Source organism: Nipponia nippon, unplaced genomic scaffold (assembly GCF_047370975.1).
Source record: "Nipponia nippon isolate SJK-2023a ecotype South Korea unplaced genomic scaffold, ASM4737097v1 scaffold_5, whole genome shotgun sequence".
NCBI classification, from domain to species: domain Eukaryota; kingdom Metazoa; phylum Chordata; class Aves; order Pelecaniformes; family Threskiornithidae; genus Nipponia; species Nipponia nippon.
This window is the reverse complement of record NW_028262369.1, coordinates 8,197,066-8,219,500: the sequence shown is the minus strand read 5'-3', so window position 1 is coordinate 8,219,500 and position 22,435 is coordinate 8,197,066. Positions and strand designations below refer to the sequence as shown.

General features: G+C 43.7%; 1 protein-coding gene across 5 annotated transcripts; it reads right to left on the bottom strand.

Annotated features, from left to right (window-relative positions):
- Positions 1–2: 2 nt before the first annotated feature.
- On the bottom strand, positions 3–22,387 carry NDE1 (nudE neurodevelopment protein 1). Of its 5 annotated transcripts, XM_087731819.1 has the most exons (10): positions 21,889–22,387; positions 21,128–21,229; positions 13,309–13,438; positions 11,858–12,011; positions 8,576–8,724; positions 8,094–8,230; positions 6,832–7,011; positions 5,648–5,739; positions 4,509–4,645; positions 3–3,364 (listed from the first exon to the last, which is right to left on the bottom strand). In XM_087731819.1, the coding sequence occupies exons 3-10, from the start codon at positions 13,392–13,394 to the stop codon at positions 3,271–3,273; spliced, it is 1,029 nt and encodes a 342-aa protein (XP_087587945.1). In that variant the 5' UTR covers positions 13,395–13,438; positions 21,128–21,229; positions 21,889–22,387; the 3' UTR covers positions 3–3,270. The 5 variants fall into 5 exon arrangements, with proteins under 5 accessions (XP_087587945.1, XP_087587944.1, XP_087587943.1 ...); XM_087731818.1 differs by lacking the exon at positions 21,128–21,229; XM_087731817.1 differs by lacking the exons at positions 21,128–21,229; positions 21,889–22,387 and adding an exon at positions 18,340–18,472.
- Between the last annotated feature and the right edge of the window lie 48 nt (positions 22,388–22,435).

The following is a 22,435-nucleotide window of genomic DNA, read 5'->3' as shown; positions in this document are numbered from 1 at the left end:
CACGATTTTCTCCTAAGCAATTGCTTTTGAAGGAATAAAAAAAGTATGTACACTGAGCTGAATGTAAAATGACGTGAAGTACTTGGGACAGGTTTGGTTACCTCATGAACACATGGTGCTAACTGAGGTGCCCTAGGATGTATCCAAGGGCTGACAGACATTACACAGGACGTGCAGACGACTTGCAGCATTCTGATGCAGCAGCCGGAAAGCAGGCAGGGCCCTAAGTCTCTCTTTAGGCAACTGAACCTGCCCTTGAAGTCTGTATACCCAGGGATAGTTCCCACTAAAGCCTCTAAAGCAGGCTGAAAACAATTAGAAACAGCAGCCCACACTGAATGCAGAGATCCAAGCCAAGCTGTACTGCATTAAGGGATTAACACGCAGTTACTTTTTATTTTTGGAGCGCTCCAACAGGACCACAGCCTGGGAACTACCTAGACCTACTACAAATGCATGCAGCTCTAGTATGTCAGACAGCAGCTAGTTTTGTGGTCACGCTGGGGCAGTAGAGAGCCATGCACAGCAAAGCCAGGTGTAGAATTGCTCTGAATCCAGTACAGCGAGTTTACTCGATGTCTTAGATTGCACAGCAAGTAAACCTTAAGCAGTGTGACTACAGGGAGAGCAAGTCATGCAAAAACATCCACCTTGACAGCTAATGCAGTCATCTTCTAAATCTAAGCGTTTTCCAGAAGGCACAGAAATCATGAACTAGAGATTCAGACTAGGCACCATTTAGCCAGCAGGATCAGAGCCAAAAGAATTCTCTCTGCTCATGAAAGAGCAAAGGAAGAGTTTAGGTAAGAACCCATTTAGAGCAATTAAGATGACAAGCTGGAGAGGAGGGGGGTTAGGAGCTATCAGATGAGACCTTTTCATTGCTTGATCAGCCATGCAGCCCAGCTCTGTAAATATGCACAAGAGCTGGCTGTTAAGCACACAGCTTGTGAGCCTGCATGTGTGGGAACAAGGAGACCAAGGAAGTCAAACTTCATATAGAATGTTCTTAAGCACCGATGCTTGGAGCAGAACCAGCAAACTGAACATGAAGCCCTTCTAAAAGGAATTAATCTAGAAAATTCACATGCATAATGGTAGAGGTTGGTCCAATGGTTAGAGCACTGCCCTATCACTTGAGAAACTGAGGTTACAGTCCCTGTTCTGCAAAGCTTGTGACAATATAGGGAATCAGAGTTTCTTTAGTAACACCACAGAAAGCATCCTTCTGCAACAGTGGCTGAACTAAAGTTCCTCTCCCAAAAAAAGTTCCTGTCTGTACCATTACAGAGGTGACTGTTCTGGACTGAATTATTTTGACAATTCTCAACAGCATATCCACCCACAGCCTGTCTGATTGTATCTGTAGTCACATTAATAATACATCTGTAAAATACACAACACTAGCACAGCCACGATTTTCCAACCTTCTACCTTGTCTCAATGCTGTGTCTCAATCTGACTGCAAGCCAACTTGCTCACCAAGCAGGCAAATTCTGGCACGATAAGGAAAGTGCAACTTGTCTTGACTGTTGCCTCCAGGCTACACAGTTCACTGAACCGTAGTCCACGTGTCAGCACAACTAACAAAGTAGCCCATGCGCTTCTGCTCCTCATGGGTAAGAAAAGAGTCTCTCAACTCCCTGTGTGAGAGGAGAGGACAAAAATCATGTTAGAACAGCCAGAATTCAAGATTTTGAGAGAGCGCAATGCCAATACTAAGCACTGTAAATCCCAGAGGCATCTTTAGCTGTGGCATATTTACATTCCTTAGGGCAGGAAACCATGAGAAGAAAGGGATGTAGGAAAATCTCTGCATATGATTCAGCAAAACAATGTCTCTTTTAGCTTCACTGATCAGAAACAGATGAGAAACTGTAGCAAACATCTGTGCATAAACCACAGTGACAACTTGCAAAAAATTCAAAATGAATCAACAACTAGCATTCAAAATAAGCTTTATTCTGCTCCCCAGTTAAACCAACTTTGTAGATGGCCTGAATAATGGGAATGCTCTGTGGTTATCTCCTTTTCCAGAGAAATAGATGCATCAGTGGCTGTTCTCACAGCATTTTCTTTAAAAAAAAATAAAAGCCCAAACCCATTTATGCATTCATTTGTCAAGTAAGCTCCTTCCACCCCACACCACCCCCACCCCCCACAAAAAACAAAAATTGTTTAGTCATGATTATTTTTGCAAGTACAGGCTTCCATAAGGTACATTAATACTGTGAGTGAACCTACTCCATTTAAAAAAACAAACCAAAATGCAGTAATATTCTAGAGGGGAAAATAACTGATGTAAAAATAATTCTCTACTCATATACACTTGTCTAGCATAAAGGACTTTTCCCATTAAAAAAACACTTCTAAATTAGTAACAGCTGAAAGCATATATTCTCATAGAAAAAAATAAAACAAGAAAAAAATCACTAATACCCAAGGCACATTAATAAGGGAGGTTTGGAAAGCAGTAAAACCCACCTATTAAGATGTTAGAACTAGGAACTCAATCAGGTCTCTCGCTTCCTACAACAGCCAGGCTTTATGGGCCACAACATGGCAAAAAAAGATGTCTATACGCTAAGCCAGTCCAAAGTCTGCTACCTTGCCATTAGCTCTGGGATCTCGAGTCCTCTAAGCAACAGGCATTCCTCACCTTTAACCATGACCTGTTCTTAATGGCAAATCATTGCTTACAAAATCATCTTACCACTATAGAGGCAAGTTTTTGTGTAGCAAGATTCTGACCAGCAAACGTCCCACAAAGAGCTGAGCAGCTTCCCTGCAGAAATACCCCTTTCTCCACATAAAAACACTCCTCTAATTCGGGTGACTGCAGCACACGACACCCATGATAGAAAGCCAGCACAACCAGAATTTAAGCCAGAACACCGTGGTGCTGTATTAACACCAAAAGCCAAAGCCTGAGGCGCTGCATAGGGAATACTGTCTCTGTTGTAGGTAGAGGGACGATGGCTTTGACTGGCAGTGTCAAAAGAAGCAACTTTCCAGGAGTTATTTACGGCCACTGATGTAGGAAGCAATTCCAAGTCCTGCACTGCTAGGCAGCATTGCTTTATCACACTACCCACAGAACTTGGCCGACAGGCCAGACTGGGCAAGGCCACAGGAAGCCATTACCAGCTGCAGCTTCTTGTTCAGTTCTCACCTACCCCGAGACTGCTGCCTGATTGCTCATTGATATTCTCTTTAAAACTAAAGTTTAAAATATATATTGTTTTTCTTTTCCAAAGCCAGACAGGCTTTTCATAGCAGCATCTTGACAACACTTTGCGAGGGATGGCTCATTGGTCCCGGAATATTTGAAGGCCGTGTTCCAAACTCCAGGCGTTTCACTAACCTGCAAATACAAAAGAGAAGCTAGTGCATTTCTTGCTCAGTTTTACCATCTTCAGAGTAACTGGTCACTTCCAGAGTACACCACTCAGCTTGAGAAATCAACAGATAAAAGAATATCACTCTGAGCACTAAGTGAGCCCATTACTTAACTGGGCTGAGTTTCCACTGTAACACAGGGCTCTGTTTCCCTCTAAGTAGCAAGAAGCTATCTTTTACAGGCGTTGGAATTTCAGTTCTAGCATTACAGCAGATGTGTAATCAGCTGCACGAATATGTAAATGTATGGCTCTTGAGGCTTTCTTGTAGGAGCTTTCATGAGGTTTCTCCCGAGGCTGGGATAGCAAGTACAATATGGAGCATGCCTTCCACACAACAACTTTGGGCACTGGGTAACAGGACAAACCAGTATTCCCAGCACAAGGATCTAGCTGAATAATTAAGTCTGGAACAAACTGTACTATAGGCACTTAATTTACAGAGAATCTAAAGAATATGCAGTACAGGATTGGCAGGGTTTAAGCAGACACTGCAATTTGCGTTAACCTTGCTGAATTTTCTTCATTTGTTTAAAAAAAAAAAAAAAGACAACCAGTTCAAGTGTTCAGACAAATTTATCATTTCAGTTGGGTAACTTCCCATCAGCTGCTCCTTGGAAACACATCATAGCAACCATAAAGCATTCTGATTGAGTGAACCCATTATTTGCCTTTTTTCCAGTTCTCCCATAAATGAGATTATTAACTGTGATAAGGGAAGTCCCTATATGCCATAATGTTCCTGAGACATTGCTTGTACAAGAACATAAACCAAAAAACAAATCGAGCCAATAAGAAAGAGCTCCTCTGTTGTACTTCATCCCATTTAAACACTGGGTTTATAATAAAATACATGTATTACATTTGCTTTGAATTTGTGGTTTTCAGAACTTGATTGAGCTAGTCTTTGAATTTCAGTTTAAAATTTGGAATTGCCAGCTGCTGATCTGAAACATTCAAATCATAATGCTGGATAACTAAATTTCATGTCTTTTGAAAACAAATCTGTCTCTACCAAAACAAAGATTTAATCCTAAATAGAACAGTGCCAGTCAAAGTTCTAACACCAACAGTTCTCACTAAGACACAACAGCAAAGAACAGCACTCACCCTGTATCACACAGAGGCTGATGAGGACTCAGGCGTGTTTCAAGGACATCTCTGTTCATGTACATGGACACTGCAGTTCTGTTTGGAGACTGGTCATACACAAAGTTTCGGCAAGATGCAAGTTTGGACTCCAAAGCCTAATGTAAACGCAGGTGAGGTAAGTGTCAGATATCACCCTTCTCTTTCACAAGGTGGCATTGTGGCACACACTAAGAGTGTTTGGGGTTGTTTTTGTTTCTTTTAGAATGAGTTGTCTAGTAGAGGAACCTGCTAGACCTCAGTGCCACATAAGTTCTGAATTTTTGAAGAGATGAAGCCATCACCTCTCTAAAGCTGAACCTCTCTTTCTGTAGGGGAGGTTAAGGAGTTGATGCTGTTCACCAGCAGGAACACAAAATCTTCAGCTTCCTCAGGGAGATTTTGACATTTTTCTTACAGGTGTCACTTTTTAGATTACTAAATGTTCAGTTGAGCTATCTGCTTCCCTAGACACATATTAGGTTGTATGTACTAGGTGGTACACCTGAGGGAACTGAGCCACAGATACCCTAGTTCTCTATCCCGTGCTCCCATCCTAGATCACTCCACCTTTGTTGCTGGGTTACTCTTCAGCTGTATCGGTTCTGCAGCTCAGCCCATCAAAAAGTCATAGAAATGCTTGTGGCAACACAGCACTGGGGCATAGGGGAGAAAACAGAAGGAAGTCATGGGATAACTTTTCCAGCATCAGCACTATCTTAAATGTCAAACTACAGTTTAACATGACATTAGGCCTTGCTCAAAAGACTACTGGACTCTTAAGGCAAATTTCATCAGAAGCCCTCTGAACAGCAGGCACCAGCCTGCTCTCTTCTGTGCCTTTCATGGGAGCAGATCCCTTCCTGATTTACTCATGCTGATTTATTCTTTCTGCACATGCACTTTCAGAAATTTGTAGAGGAAGAAAAGGAGAGCAGAGTCCATCTTTATTTGGAGATTGGTCAGAAATGTACAAAGAGCAAATTTCAAGGCCACACTTAGCTAACCTGGGGACAAGATACTCTTTCCAGTCTGCCCTGAGCAGCAGCACAAGTAGTGCTGGCCACAGTTTCAAACAGCTCTACCTTTCCAAGAGCATTGGCTAGCAGATAATCACTTACCCCCACTTTTCGCAGCAAGTCTCCCACGATGTTAAGCGCAGATATTCTTGCGGCAGGTGTGAGAGGGGTTGCACCGTAACTGTCCTCAAGACCTGCAGGGCAGGTTAAAGAAGGCTACATTACTCATTTTAAAAAAAAAAAAAAAAGCTTTGACATTGGAAGTCAGAAGACAGCCTGACATACAGAGCAGAAGAAACATCAATATCTTCACCTTTTTGTATCTCACCTCCAGATCTTTCATATCCATTAGGAATATGAAGCGCTGTCTCCCTGAGACAGCTCAAGTTACACTGTCCTAAGCTAAAGTCTCTCTACACGTGCTGTGGCTTGGGTTTCTAGAGATCTGTTCTACCAGCCTACTCTACATCTCTGTTGCTGCAGTGGGACCAGAGGAATGTGTCCTCAGAGAGGACCATCATCTCTCATTTTACCACAAATCTCCAAATCCTCTCACTTTTACAGAAGCATTAATTCCTCCACACAAAACACACAGTTTTAGATTAAGCATACTGAAGCCAAACTTTGTTAGTGCTCAGTAATATCAAATCATCAGAACGTGACAGTACAACTCCCTGCATTTATGCATACATGTGAACACAGTTACACAAATTTCTGGCTTTTTAAGTAAGAAGAAGATGGGAGAGTTAGTGTTAGAGGTTTGAAATATTGAAATAATCAGTGCTTACAAAAAATAAGTAACTGATATTATTGACATGAAAGCAGAGATATAGTCATTTAGTACCGACAGCTAGGATGACTTGTCAGTGTCCTGCTGTTCCAGAGTAAAAAGAAAGCCTCTCTCAAAGAGCACCTACTCTCACAGAGAAGCCAATTCAAGTAAGATGAGCATGCCATTAAAAATCACACTGAGGTTTTTAAAATCCTTCCCCTAAGTTAGCCCAACATCTCTGGGACACTTGTGAACAAATAGTAAAGTCCCAACAGCTCATCTTGTCCCTCACAATTATTAATGGACGGTTCAAGTCATATGGAAATGAACAGCCTATGAATAAAACCCCCAAAAATCACAGTCTATGAATACTGAGACCATGGTTACTGGATTTAGGTGTATTTAACTGAAACACTCAACTCTGCCCCCTTCGTCTAATTCCTCCTTTAGCCAGAAACAATAGTGAAAACAAGAGCATCAAATGGTATTTCTGTGCTGGTTCCCTGTCAGTCACCTCTCCGAAATGTCACAGGGGTGGGTATGTTAATGTTGGGTGCTCGGTGCACCGAAGGAGTTGAAGGCACAGATAAGGACGCTTGAACTGCAGTGTCTGTTCTTTCTGTTTCCAGGGCAGTTCGCATGGGTGTTTTGGGTTTCTCCTGTTTCTGCTGCACTGCAAGCTCTTGTCGTAGATCTGTGAAGGAAGCAACACAAAGCAAGCCTTTGGAGTTTGTATCCGCCAAGATAAAAACAGGTGAGAAAGTTTGTTTTGCTCAGAGATTGTTCCCGTTGTGGAGGTGAAGTAAAGTCACATCCTTGTAAAGATTACTCCAGGCATATGTTCAAAATATAGATGATCACTAGACTTTTTAGGATTGTGGCTCAAGATGTTTTTGTAGTATTAGTTCAGTTGCTATTACCTGGCTTTAATTTTCATACTCTTTCACAAGGCTCCCTTTGAGACAGGGAATTAACTCCTTTCCAAATGTTACAGGCTGGTAAGCAGAGGCGCATCAAGACTGAGGCTACGCAACTTGGCACACCTCAGTTACATTCCAGCTCCCTGCCAGGTTGAGAAGCTACCTATTGTACCCTTTTCTTTTCTACCCTGGTTTCCACATGAAGGAAACCTGAGCTGAGGCCAGGTGGAAGTCACACCATTATCTAGCCAAGGGACAGAGCACTTCTGTCCCACAGCTTAGCTGTAGCTTACGGAAACCACTCAAGGGCACAGAAACTGAGTAAAGCTGAAAGCAGGAAGTGTTTTTCCAGCTCCATGGTCTCTCTCTTCTCACCCAGCCTCATCGACAGATACCAAGAAGCTAGCACATGAGGTTATTCAAAGGTAACTAGAAGTTAGTCACGGTCCTCCTGTTTTACTGCCCCATTAGTGTTTCATTGACTCCACTTTTCAGAGGCCAGGAAATAATGAGGTTAATGGTTATTAAAGCTGACCTTCATGGGTTACAGGAAGCCAGACCAGCACATGCACCAGCTGGATTGGCTCTTCTTAACCCCCTAAGGCCCTGAAGCATCACTACAGATTAGGAGAAGGCTGGAACAGACTTTTGCTTCTGTGAACTGCTCTGGAACAAGGTCAGGAGTTCAAGGAGTGGCGAGGAACAGTCTTGAAGTTTCCTCATTTGCTTCTACATTTCAGATAGCAGATTTAAAAGATGCAAACTTAAAAACCAAGCTCTAAGATATACGGAGAGGACTGAACAGCTATAAGCCAGGAGGGCAGAAAGGGAAAGATACAAGTAATTTCTGTCTAACCTCTAGCTTCATCTTTCAGGCGCTGCACAGACTCCAGAAGGTTTTCTTTTTCATCCAGTTCACTCTCCAGAAAAGCATTTCTTTCAATAGCCTGGTTTAAACGCTGTTCAAAATCCTCCAGAGACATTATAGTGGCTCTGAAAAAGAGTGCACAAGATGTCCCTACCAGATCCTTCAAGCACACAGAGGAACTCCCTCTCTCACAAGAGAAGAGATAATGTTGCGTTTTTGTTTCGTTTGCTTTGTTTTGTCATTATTCTTTATTTTAGCTTGTAAGATATGAAAGAGTGCAGTGGGGGGAGTGGAAGGGGAAAAAAAATTATCACATTTCCCATCTGCCACAAACCTCTTCACCACAATCATCACCTAAGTGATTAGTTCAGAATGGCAGTGCTAACAAGCACAGCATCACAAACAGCTCAGTGATACCACCCTCCTAGGACAGAACAGAGGTGGAAAAGGAAAAACAGAAGGTGGGTCACCTTTTTGCTCTTTCCAAGTCATCATTTGCTTGCTCGAGCTCTCGAATGTATTTCTGAAGTTGATCTTTAATAGCTTTTGTCTGTGCCAAGTCATCTTCCAGCGCAGAGATCTGCCTGTATCCTTCCGAATGCTGCATTTCAATCTTTTCCTAATCAAAGGCAAACCAAACAGCATATCACGGACTTAGCAATGCACGTTCTCCTTCTGTAGCATTGTCTGAGCCCCTTTAAAGGCAGAGGCAGATGCCGTGAAGTTTTTTGAGAAACATCACCTTACGTATGGTAAAATGCCAACAAAGCCAATTACTCACATACTTCCGGGCTGCCAGCAGACAAGAGCTCTTCCTGTCTCTCCTTATCAAACAATGGTGTGGGGGAGCAGTTCGGCTGTTCCTTGCTCTCCCAGACAGCTAGACTCACCATAATTTCTAAGCCCCAAGAGCTTTAGCAACATGCAAAGGAGGATGCAAGAGAAGCCACTTATTTTCAACTCTAATAAAAAGTCAAGCAGTACTTAGGAGCCTAAATAACAAGAAAAAAAATATGTTCAAGTGTGACACTTACATACTGCTGTGGAACCAGCAGGATTCTCCACTGCCCCTGTGATTTTATTAGCCCAAAGGAGATTGAGTTCTAGATCACAAAACATTTCAGGTACAGTTATGCAACATGCTTTGGATGTAAACCTGAAACTAACTCAGTCTCCCTTTACAGCATGTACACAAGGGTACATTTTAGAGAGGCAAAGGTGGGCAGGAAGGCTTAGCTTCTCCATCAAATCTCTCTTTCCTGCTATTGCCGTTATATGCGGCTCCACATCACGTGACAGGGAAAGCTTCACAGCTTTACACTCCACCACTTTGCTATCAGATCACTTCAACATGCCAGAGATTTTTTTTTGAAACTCCAAGATTGCTGTATAAGTAGCATTCCTGAAGTGCTTTCTCCATCCAGAATTTAAGTACAACACACTTGAAGTCACTGAAAACAAATCCATGCACTGGAATTTGAAAACCACAGCATAAGCCTATCATGACTGATAATTTGAAGACAGCTATTTTAGCACATGAAATGCATAGACAAGGAGGAGGGAGAGAAATACCCATTCTGAATGAAGAAATTCTTATTTGATTACAGTGTGGTGACACTGCCATAATTCCAGATCTCTGAAACATAGTTACATGCAGAATTTAAGAGCCCCCAAGCTCCAAGAGGCAGATTGCTTTCAACTAGCTTGTCAGGACTCTCTAAACAAACCCTCCAAAGCATTATTTCCATTTATTTCTAAGTAGTGTGAACTCTCGTGTCTGAGGGGGGAGCAAGCACACACACTAGGCTGGTAAGCTCAAAGCCACAAGCTGTGTGGGCCTGGCAAAGTTCACTAGTGTTGACCTAGATGCAGACACCAACCCTTGATGGGCTCAGTTAACACTGCTGCTCAATAGCTTCACGAGTTTAATGCTTTGCTCTTGAATTGATTCAGATAAAAGACCAGAACTGCAAGGTTTGAGTCTTTGTTTTTAGCCAATTGTAATAAACTATCAGCTGATCTGGCCATCAATGGAGTCTCTGTTCCTTCACTGCAGGCTGTTACTGCAGTTTTCAGGCTGCATGAATAGCCAATTGTTAAAAGGTTTGTTTCAAGCAGAATATGTTTTAATAAAGTTATCTGTGAAGAATAACTTAAGATTTTCTAAAATATTTTTACCCTCCACTTTTTGAAGTTCTATGTTGTTTCCTACTATTTTCACTCTTGACTGCTTTGGCTGGTTCATTGTCCCCTCCTCTCATCCTAGCTCCTCTAAAGAAAGAAAATAGTCCACACCCTTCTCAATTAAATGAGCTGCAGGTTTTATTTTTGTCAAACTTATGCCTTCTCCCCAAACCCATCAGCTTCCATGAGTTTATGTGGCTACATGGAACAGCAGACCAATACTCCATACATGCAGAGCATTTAATACTGCTAAGGCACTAATACAACAAGAACAAAGATCAGTGAAACACAAAAAATACAACGAAACAAGCCTTGGAGGTTTTGCTGTCAAGAAGCTGGGGTGGGGGGCATCACTAAGTTGATGCTAGAGGGACAGGACATCTGCCTGGAACGGAAGAGTATTTGCTTAAGACAGTAATTTGGACAACACTTTAGACAAAAGGCATTGCAAACCTGGATTAATCTGGTGATTAATCACTTGTACCACTTATACAAATACCTTCACTCCCATTAGCTCATTATTGTATCCAACTGAGTAGAAGTGTAATTAAATTAATCTCTGCTTCCACAGATATTGACCTAGCCCTACAAAATACAGTGTAGTGTTTCTTGCATGACTATACCTCACCTTTAAGTAAAAGGCCAACAAGATCATACTTTAAAAAGGCACACCAATTTCAGTGACCATTTTTTTTCAAGTTTAAGAAAACTTACCAGTATTTCCTAAACCTGTCAAGCAGCACAGGGGACTAGCAGCATCTTTAATGAGACTGAAATGAGACAGACTCATCACTCTTCATACTCTAGATAGCTTAATTATTTCTTAAGTCACTCTAGTAAGAAGTTCCATCTCAATAAGTTCATATCCCTTATGTTTTTTATAATTATGGACTTTAATGCTTTTCAGATGGTTCTTAGTTTCACAGAAGGCTAACCAAGTGTAAAGAGGATAAATTACTTTTCCCCAAGTACAGAGAGATCCAGTGACGAAACCAGAACTGAAACTGTTTTATGCCTCTCAGTTCTATGTGTTACCCACCGACTGCTGCTTCCCAGCTTATCTGGAATGCCAGATAATAAATACACAACTATGTAAAAAGGGTTTAAAACTATTGAGTTTTCTTATGTAATGCAAGAACACAGCTGGAATGTTTGTATTTTGATTGTTCCGCAATATTATCTATGTCTGCACAATGCAGACAGCAAGAAAGCTGTGAAGAAAAGCACTAAGTAGATGGAAGAAGGAATAGAACAGCAGCTCTGTTATGTTCATGTTTACTCTCCACTCTACTGCAAACCATTTTCTCCCACCTGAAATCTATCCTGACACATAGCCACAACCTGCGAACAGGGGTTCAGGAACATTACCAAGGCATCCAGCACCCTCAAAGCAGACAACAGATTGGTATTCCTTAATTTTTCAAGACTTACTTTCTTGCTGTTTTCTGTTCAATTTCTTTGTAATGCTGACAGTCCCTGTTCACAAGCCAAGCTGAATCTGCACACGCCTGTCTCATTCACTTTTGTGCTTAGGATGTACAGATACTGTATGCATCATCCACTCTTACCTTAACTGACTCCAGTTCCATTCGCAGACGATTGTTTTCTGACAGAAGGTCTCTGTTTCTGGACTCTGTTTGCTGCAGCTGAGTCTCCAGTTCAGCTTCATATTCTCGACTCCCTTCTTGGAATTCACGCAATTCCTCCTGTGTATTCTCAGCACTAGAGAGCAATTCCAGCAAGAGAACTCATCATAATGAACAAAGAAAAAAAATCTCTCTTGTACACTCAAGGTAAAAAAACCATACTGCCCTTTAACATAGAAGGCTCTATGCCCTTCTCCAACATATATATTCAACAGCAAGAGAGGACCATATGCAAATGTTTCCCCCTTAAGCATGGAAAGCCACCCCATAGCAAACTGGTAAACAAATAAAAAAAGCCCAAATAAACAGAAAAATCCCAAAGTCTGTCTTCACACTCTAGGTGTTGAGGATACATGGAGTCTCTTTAGCTTGTACACTGTCCACTGCCATCTGCATATTTAATCTGTTATACAATTCAGTTATTTATTTGGAAATATGAATAAAGCCATTTTCAATTAGCAATAAAAAGTGAGAAAGAGAGAGCAAGATGGAAGGAAAGATGTTCTTATATTCTTAAACAATTCTATTGAAATAATCCTCCAGCAAGCAAACAAGCAGCACTGAAAGGTTTGAACACCTGCTCTAAGAAAGGACACACCAATATCAGCATCTAAAAAGTTTGGATTTTTTTCACCCTTTACTACATTTAGAGCAATACACTGAGCTAAAGGGAAGAGCAAAGCACGTCCATTCTCAGCCAGGAATCCTCCTCTACGTGGTGCTACCTATGTCTTTGCATGCAGCATTTATGCATCTGTGCTGGTTTTGGCTGGGATAGCGTTAATTCTCTTCATAGCAGCTAATATGGGGCTATGTTTTGGATTTGTGCTGAAAACAGTGTTGATAACATACGGATATTTTAGTTACTGCTGAGCAGTGCTTACACAGAGTCAAGGCCTTTTCTGCTTCTCACCCCACTCCACCAGTAAGGAGGCTGGGGGTGCACACAGCTGGGGCAGCTGACCCCAGGTGACCAAAGGGCTGTTCCATACCATATGACATCATGCTCAGCATATAAAGCTGGGGGAAGAAGGAAGGGGGGGGACATTTGGAGTGATGGCGTTTGTCTTCCCAAGTAACCGTTACGCGCAATGGAGCCCTGCTTTCCTGGAGATGGCTGAACACCTGCCTGCTGATGGGAAGGAATGAATTAATTCCTTGTTTTGCTTTGCTTGCGTGCATGGCTTCTGCTTCACTTATTAAACTGTCTTTATCTCAGCCTACAAGTTTTCTCACTTTTACCCTTCTGATTCTCTCCCCCATCCCACCAGGGGGGAGTGAGTGAGCAGCTGGGTGGTGCTTAGTTGCCGGCTGGGGTTAAACCATGACAGCACCCTATCGAACAACTTAAAGGAAATAAGCCACTGCCTTACCACTGCTTGTATTTCATAGCCAGCTCTTTCCAGTATCTGGTTTCCTCTTCCACTGAGCTGAAGTGATGTCCTTCCGAGTCTTCCATGATGAGTTCTCAAAGTTTAACACTCCTGTTTCATATTTTTCCCCCTGAAAAATTAAGGGATCAAGCATAAGTGCTAATGCGGTGAGCTACCTCGGTACTTTTTGCTGCAGAGCAGTACACCCCTCCTCCAGGAAGTCACTGCACACCTGGAGACCAAACTAAAGACCGGCCTTGACAGGGCTCTGCCAGATATACCATAAACGTGAAAGAATCACTACTGAGTAACCAGGTCCCTTTCCCCAGTTCTCCCAAGGCTGCTGCATGCTTACGCCACATCCCCAGCAGTGAGCACCTTCCCCACCCTCTGACTACACAGCGCAGAGCACCAAACCTCAAACTTCAGCCGCAGCTGTGCCAACGCACACAGAACACAAGTGAAAGAGAAGAGATCTCAGGCACAACTTCAGCTCCAAAGACAGCGCAATTAAGGTTGATTTCAACAACCCTAAAGACAACCCTGAAATTAAAGAGAAGCTTCAAAGAGACACAGAGAAGGTACTCAAGATACTTATTTCCTCTATTAACATTTCCAGGAACACCTAAGCTTTTTATGGACATAACTGCTGGATATGTGAAAAATTTCTCCCTAGGTCAACATAGACAAAACTACCCAACTTTAAACCTGAAGTATCACAATCCATGTATGGCTGAGAGCCACAATATACCTGGATACCTCAGAGGCCCATCAGAGAAGGGAGCTCCAGAAATTCCCAGGGAAGTGAGGATAAAAGCTCCACAGTGGTTTTAGTGGGATACCACCTGGCTGGACTAGGTATGCAGACAGATTGCAGCAATACAGTGAGCAATCCAGACCATCCAGCTGTCCCTGTGCCAGCATAAAACCAGTCACAGGACATTGTCCCAAATGGGAACGACACATGAAAGAGCCACAGGGGAATCAAGAACCTTAAGTTGGTCACTCCCACTTGAAGACTTAAGTATTAGACACCACAATTAAATAAATGCCCTCTGATGTGCACGAGGCACTCTAATAAACAAGTCACTAGCAAATATCATTTTATATGACTTAGTCTTGACAACAGAGAACCATCAGACCTAATGCTCTGGATAACCTGCCCATGTGCAACTCTGGGTGAGGTAAAGATTCCACATAAACATTATCAATTTAATAGAAACCCATATAGATCAAGGACAGTAAATAAAGGTGGAGTTGAACAATTCAGGCAGTTGTCAGAAAACTGTATCACTGAAAGCTAATGACTGGGAAACACAGTTGTTCTACCAAGTTTCAGCTTCAGATCTACCGAGGAAACTATTTCCTAGAGGTAATCCTGATGGAATAAAGAGGAAAAAAATAGCCAAAGCCTTCAAAGATCATTTAGACATCAGTGCTGCCTTCTACTCTTCTTGTTTATGATACTCAGGAAATGCTGGAGTAGACCTTCTGAGCAGCATGTCATAGCTCAAGAAAAGGTGCATCCACTGCACATCTATTGAACTCAACAGAAAAAATTATTTACAACCTGTGTTCAGAGTGCCCTCTCCAGAAAAATCACCTGGTTTAAACAGGATTAACAGCCTGCTATCTATCTGATAACTCTACTGAGACAAACATAAGTAGTTCTTACCTCTACTACAGACAACAGTATCAAGTACTCAAAGTAGTCTGGGGATCTAAAGCCCAATTCTTACATACCCAAGCAGTGCTGCAAAGCACAAGTCCTTTTCACGGTCTAGCCGACTTTCAGGAGACTACTGAGCAAAGAGTCTGCTGTGCCCACGCACCTCAATGCACAGTATCAGCTACACACTCACAGAGGTTACACTGTTATTTAGAAGGGGAGCTGGCAGGTGAGGGAAAAAGTTTCTAAGCTTTAGTTTCTATAATTCAGTTTCTTGATATAAAATGTTAATTAGACAAAGCCACGTGTCTTCCTTCTAACAAATAAAACCTCTGTATGATGTATTGACACTCTTCCAGCAAGAAGTCTCAATGTTGCTGCTCTTTGTATGTATTTACAGAAGTATGCACTGGGGAAAAGAGAGAGGAAAAGGAGTGTGAGTAAGAAGGAGTGATTTTCCATACAGTACCCTTGCCCATTAAAAAGAAAATCACGACCAAGCATAATTAACATTCTTGACTTAGGATAGTTTACAACACATCTACTCTATTATTTTTAAGCAAACTGAAAGTGCCTTTGATGTTAATGAGCATGTTCTTACGCTCCAGGCACTGTGTACACACACACACACCAATCCTTGCAGCACATTTGTAAAGAAAAAAAAAATTTCTCTTTCATAGATGAGGGACAGAGAGGGAGGGTCAGACACAAAGAAGTGATGCAGGTGCACTGAGAAACCAAGACAGACCAGTATCCATTACTGTGGTCAAACCACTCTGGAGAACAGCAAGCCACAGTTTCCTTTAGATGGTTATTTCTCACCACTTGGACAACAGGAAGTGTCTGTATTTCTTCAAAAACAGAGATTCCACCCAGGGTATGCCTGGTTTTGCTATACAAATTAAAATACATTTCAGAAGTCTCCAAAGAGGAATTCTTCTGACACAAGCATTATAATAAATCCCGTATCTGTGTTCAAACAGTCAACAAAAAGAACTCAGACAAGATAAAGAGGAAGGAGTGCAAGACATCTTGCTCCCAAAAGCTTTCTAACAACCCTTTGGAACTAAAAGACACAGCTCCTGTTGGCCTCAAGAGCTTGAATATGCTCATATCTGGTTCTCACTTGTGTTTTTACACTGCACTTTGGAAGGACTACAAGAATGTACTAATTTGCATCTTTTAAGATTGCATGGTTACATACAAAAGAGCTTTCCCTAACCGAGCCCTAAGATTTAGAAGAGCTCCACAGAACCTTGATAACTTTCACAGAAGCATGAAGACGCTGTCCCCTTCGGTTTCGAAGTATGTCTTTGTAAACATGAGACTATGGACCCATGAAGGAAGTTATCTGTTAAGAGTATGCTCCGTATCATGGTTGCCATTACTAAATGGTACTTATAATTTAAAATTAATTGTTGAACTGTAAATACATGGAAGGACTGCAGAAATACTTATTCAACAGAGATGACACAACATGACAGAGATTGTTTCGCTACTGTCCCATGCCACAGGCACACGCTTTCTGTCCACAACAGACAAGGACAACCTATTGGATTCCCTGCACACCTGCACTACATCTTAGCTCACAGGGATTTTCAAAGTAACCAAAGATGCAAGATACCAACTTAAACTGAAAAGAAAAATTTTAGACAAAGTATTAAAGCTTTTTTTGATTTTCTGAAATTTGTTTAAAAAAACCCACAAAAACCACTCACATAAATCTTTCTAAACTGCCTGTAGAAAGGGTAGGGCTTTGACTTTTTGTTTTTCCCCCGCTACCTTCTCCCCTTGATTTTTAACAGCTTGGAGACAGTATGCAAAATGCCTGGAAAGTAATTAATTAAACCAATTAGGAACTTCTCATCATGTAGGCTCACTACAAAGGAGGGGAAGGGCGATGGAGGTGAAGGAGATTTTAGCAATGTTTTGTTAAACACTGGCAAATGTGGAAAAAACAAGGAAAGTCACAGTCTACAGCAGGCACACACTGGCTGCACCTTATTTGTTTTCGTACACTTGAAGCCAGAAGAGACATCTGGCCAGACTTCCTGCGTGCAAGCAGCACAAGTGCTGGTCACAGACATTACAAAACCTCTACATCATACGGGAAGTGGAAGCGTTCATGGGTGGGGGAATGGGCTGCTGCAAGGAGAAAAATACCTCAGCAGAAATGTTGCAGGAAACAATTTCATACAAGTGACAGCAGGATTGCAAAATTCTTAAGGAAAAACAACATTAAGAAAAGCCACACACAAAATTATTGAAGGAACTTCAGTTTGGGAATCAGAGTCCAAGTTCACCAAAGTCATGAGGACCACAACTTACATTCTGTTTCAGTCCTAGAATCGAGGACTCAAAACAACCCTGCATACCGAATACTTTTTTTTTTAAAAAACAAAAGAACATTTTAGCTTGGTGAACAGTGCTGGACTATCTTTGTAGCAATGCCTGATGGTCTGTGTCAGAGCAATTCGTACTGTAATAAAAGACTAACAGTAAAACAGTACCATAAATACTACCAAATTATCCATGGCAGAGATGATGAAGCTCCTATTAGACCTTCTTCCCTAACTGTAAACCAAAACAAAAACCCTCTTTGCTCCTGAAAAGTAGCTTGCCCGTCCCATCAAAATTACATTTTCTTAAACTAGTCCCCTTGCAAAGGTCTTCCTATAACATAAGGGCCTATTTTCTTTTGTTTAAGCAACACAAAAGAAAATCACCACAAGAAAGAAAGAAAAGGACGAGGTCATCGGAGTGCCAGGATTACTACAGAATCCCACAGCCAGCACTGAAAAGAGTTATCATCTCCTCAAGGTCTTCGCTACCGAAAGGCTTAATTCAGCACAGCCCTCATCTTTTCAGATACCAGTCCCGCTCCGATACGTTCGCGTTTCCAGTGATTCCTGGCAACTCCGCCAAGGTTTCTCTCCTGAAACGCCCGACCTTGATGCTTCCAGCTGGAAGCCAGGAGGTCAGCTAGGCAGCGCTCCGGGGCTCCCCATTCCCATGCGGAGCACGAAGCCGGCAGGGAGCTAAGCCAGCGGGCACGGTTCCCACGCTCCCCTCCCCACCAGCAACCGCGAGAGCAACTCCAGAAGCAGCAGGAGATCCAGGTTCGCAAGGAAGGAGCGGGGGGCTGCGGACAGGCGGGGCCCCAGCTCCGTCCCCCCTTGCCTCCCGAACCCTGCCCCAGTTACCACCGCAGGACGAGGGACACCAGGAGGGGCTGCGCCGCACCGAAACGGCCCTTCCCTCATCCACACGCGGCGAGGGCGCTCGGCCAGAGGGGGAAGCCCCGGAGCGCTGCCCGCCCTCCCGCAGCGGCCGGGCGGTACAGGGGAGCCCCGCTCTCTCACCACCGCCGCCGCCTCAGGACCGCGGAGCTCCGCGCCGCCAGCCGCCGCTCTCCCCGGCCCGGCCCGACACCACCACCCCATTGGCTGCCGGTCACGTGCTACGGCGGGCTCCGCCAATCAGCGCCGCCAGGACGCGGCCGCTGGAAGGTTTGGAAACTTTCGTTACTTTCAAAAGGCGCTGGGGGGGGCGGGGGGGGGAGGCGGCGGCACCGGCCCGGCCCGGCCCAACCCTCCGCCCCCGGCCCCGGCCCCGGCCCCCGCCCCCACAGCGGCCGGAGACGACCCGTCCTCGGCTGCGGGCTCTGTGCGTGCCCACGCTCAGCCCCGGGACGCGTGAGCCACGCTAAACCCTCTCATCAGTGTTTTATGAGCTACAGGGGGCACACGGGCCTGCCGCTTCTAAGATGTTAACGGCATAAAGCAGCACTTGCCACCGTGCTATAATTTTAAATACACGTTTTCCCTTGAAATATTCTAAAAGAGGAAAAGCTTTACATCAAATATTATCATCCTTTTTATTCCAAAGGCCTCTTCTGAAAGAGCAAGCAGCGAGACAGTGACCATAACTATCTAATGCCAATGCAACATTTTTAGACTAAAGTCCCCTTTTCACAACCAAGGAACAGGCTTCGGTGTCACTGAAGCCCGTGCCGCAAGGACAAAGCAGTCTATGAAATATTAGACACACATCTACATCTCAGCGTGATGTCATCGTTCCAGAAAACGAGCCGCAAGCATCCGCAGGGGGAACAAGCTCCCCGCAGACAACGGGACGGAGCTGCAGCTCAGCGCAGCCAATAAATCACTTGCTGTGCCCTCACCACGCAGGATCGATAGGAAGGGGACTGAGGTACGCAGAGGCTTTCTCAAGCGCCCTAGGTGCGTTCCTACCCAACAGCGTACACAAACACTTGGTCATTAGGCGTGTCTGGCATTTGTTTCCTGAGTCGAAACAAAAACACGAATTATCACACGTGTGTAGATAGACTCCAGCCCACATACATACGGCCATATGTCACGGAGTATCACTTCACACCCCTGCAGCACGTTTTTACAAACTGCTGGATGACGGGCACCCACATGCAGGAGCCCCGATCCCGGTTTCATTTACTTCTGTGATGCAATACCAGGCCTGGAGCAGAGCCTGATCCTGAAAAGACTTAACTGTCTAATTTGGGAATGTGCCTCTCCCAAGGACTTTGTAGAACAAGGCCGGGACTGTAACAAAGAGGATGGATGCTTTTCTGTAAGAATATTCCACTAAGAGAAATTTATGCATAGCTAAGGTATCTTTAACTGAAAAGGATAAGCAAAACAATTCTACTTTCAGGTCAGGCGTTCAGCAAAATAATGGTATTTTGAGGTCAGATGTTCAGCAGAAGTAAATGGAGACAAACTATTATACAACTACGAATAGGAAACTGCATTAGGTATTTAAGAAAGTGGGTTAATAGCAATTTGCAGTTCTGTCATTACTCAAGAATGTTTTTATTATCGGATAAGTTAGAGAAAATAAATCACACACTATCGTAGTATGCCCCCAGTAATTAAAAAAATTATACATTGTTCGCAAGTCTGGGACAAAGGACATTTTACTTCAACTCTTTGAACAAATCTTTGAGGATAGTGTGCATACAGAGATGATATCAAAGGTACACCTGAGTATTTTTAATAGTTCTCATCTTGAAATACTTGTAAAACAGAGCAAAATTTCTCAGGTTCCAGAGGAAGCTGTTTAGCCTCTCATCCAATTCTGAAACAGTGTAACAGCACCCTAACAAATGCCAGAGGCTCAGAGGCACTACTGTACAGAAGCAATAAATATTAAAAAAAGGTTACTATAATTACTATCGCTGCCTCGTTTGCAATGAGAACATTCGTTTTAAAATTAGCAGGGAGAAGAAGAAATGATTTTATGCATTTATTTTTAGTTTGCTGATTAATAATTAATAAATAAATAGCAGATTTTTGTGGTGCTAGAGTTCACGTGCTGGTTATTTTAATGCCACACTGATTCTTCCATGAAAGCTAAGCAAGCAGAAATGTATACACTTTAAGTTCTGGTAAGGTTGCAACATCCTATCTTTTGGCAATAAGCTGCTTATGGGAAAAAAGATTTGCTTTGCTGCAAGAATTAAATGACTCCCCACAGAACCACTCACTCTATGGATGGAACAGGAACTGATCATCAATTGTCATTACAAACTACTGAACTTTTTTTTTTTAATGGATTACTGATACCCATAACAAGATGTGACAAACATATGTATTAGAATACCATATGGAAATATTGCTGTCACTGAAGAAAGTATTTAACATCAACAAAACCTATTTCTGTCTCTTTAAAGACGGAATATAATTCTCTGCAGTCTGTATATGTAAAATTGGATTTGCATATGCTTAAGCAAGAAACAGATTCTCACTACTTGAAAACCCTCCAGATATCTTGAAGTGACAAATTTTTGATGAAACTGTCAAATGCTCATTAATAGCACTGGCTTGTTAAACAAAGCAAAACATAACACCACTCAAGGCCTTGATACACAGCAGCATTACACCCTGAGTGAACCATGGCAGCAGGGGCAAGACTGGATGTAGATATGAGCGTTGTCACTAAGAAGACTCTTAACCTGGCTGGTGGCTGCAACCCATTAGGCAAAGGTGAAGGTAAAATGACAACTTAGCCTAATACCATGATGTCACTTATGATCAAAAGATACTGAGCCACCAAAAAAGTGGACCTTCACCCTGCTCTGTCACTAACCCCCTCTTTGAGAGGCTCAGCTACCTGCATGCCAAGGAGCAAGCCCGGCCTGGATGACATGGATTTGCTGCACAGCTTTGGCCCAGACTTCTGGGCGATCTGTTAAATTGTGAGACAGAGCTGTGTCTGTAGAAAGACAAGAAAAGTAAAATTACAAATAGAGGTAGGGTTGTTGAGACAAGGACTATTAGTAGCACAAGGATCCAAGAGGAAAAATATCGATGCAGAAAGTTATAAAATCCTGAAGTGAATGAAACCCATTTAACTTCAGTGGGTTGCCAGTGTCACCCAGACAGACCCAGTGAATGACAAGTTACTAAAACTGAGGTAGCAGTGGAAGCCCACCCTTTTCTTGATGCTTGTTTGGCCAGCAGACTTCAGGTGTTTTATCAGGGGGTGGGGACCACACTAATACCTAATCCAGTGGCTTGTTAGAAGCTTTTTTCTCTTTTGTTAGCCAGTAATTGCTTTATATTTTTAAGCTGTATATATCTTACTTGGGGAATTTTTTTATACACAGCTAATGATGCCCAAAGCAACCCAGAGGACAGTACAGCGACGTCAGACGCTTATGTTAAAATAAGCAAACAGCACATTTCTGAACAGTACTGACATTTAACTGCTGTCCTCAGGCTAAGGACTATATACTGTCTTCAAGGGAACAGGCTCTTAAAAACGGTTAAAACTGTCTGTCCCTGGCAACCTACCAAGATTTTTTTGTGTGTGTGCGAAAAAAAGTTCTAAGTGAAACCTTAAATTCTGCGCAAGGCGTCAAAAATTATTACCTGTAAGAGCTCGGTTCAACGCCGTGGCAATTTCCTCATTGCCTGCCGCAGGCCTGAGCAGCGAGCACTCCCGCTCGGGTACCTGCTGGGAGGCCAGGGCCCTCCCCAGGGCTTCCCGCAGAGCCCCCCCGGGGCCGACTCCTACCGCTCCGCCCGGCCCTGCAGGCCAGGGCTCAGGCGTGCCCGGACCGAGCCCCCCCGCCTCGGTGTAAGGGGTCCCAGCGTAAGGGGGAACGGGGCGCTCCTCCGCGGTCCCGCCGGGGAGGGCCCCGGGTGTCCCTGAGCGGGGCCTCCCTCATCCCCTCAGGTGCCGCCCTCATCCCCTCAGGGCGGCCCCAGGCACCCTCCAGCTGGGCGCGGGCACCCCCGCAGCCCCTCTACCCCGGGTCGGGGTGTCGCCCAGCCCCGCCCCAGCCCGGCCCGGCCCGGCCCGGCCCGCAGGTCGGCGGCCGCCGGGAGCCCCGGGCCTGGGGCAGCCTTAAAAGCCACCGCTCCCAGCCCAGCCCGCTGTGCGCCGGGGAGGAGGAGGGAGCGGAGCGTTACGACA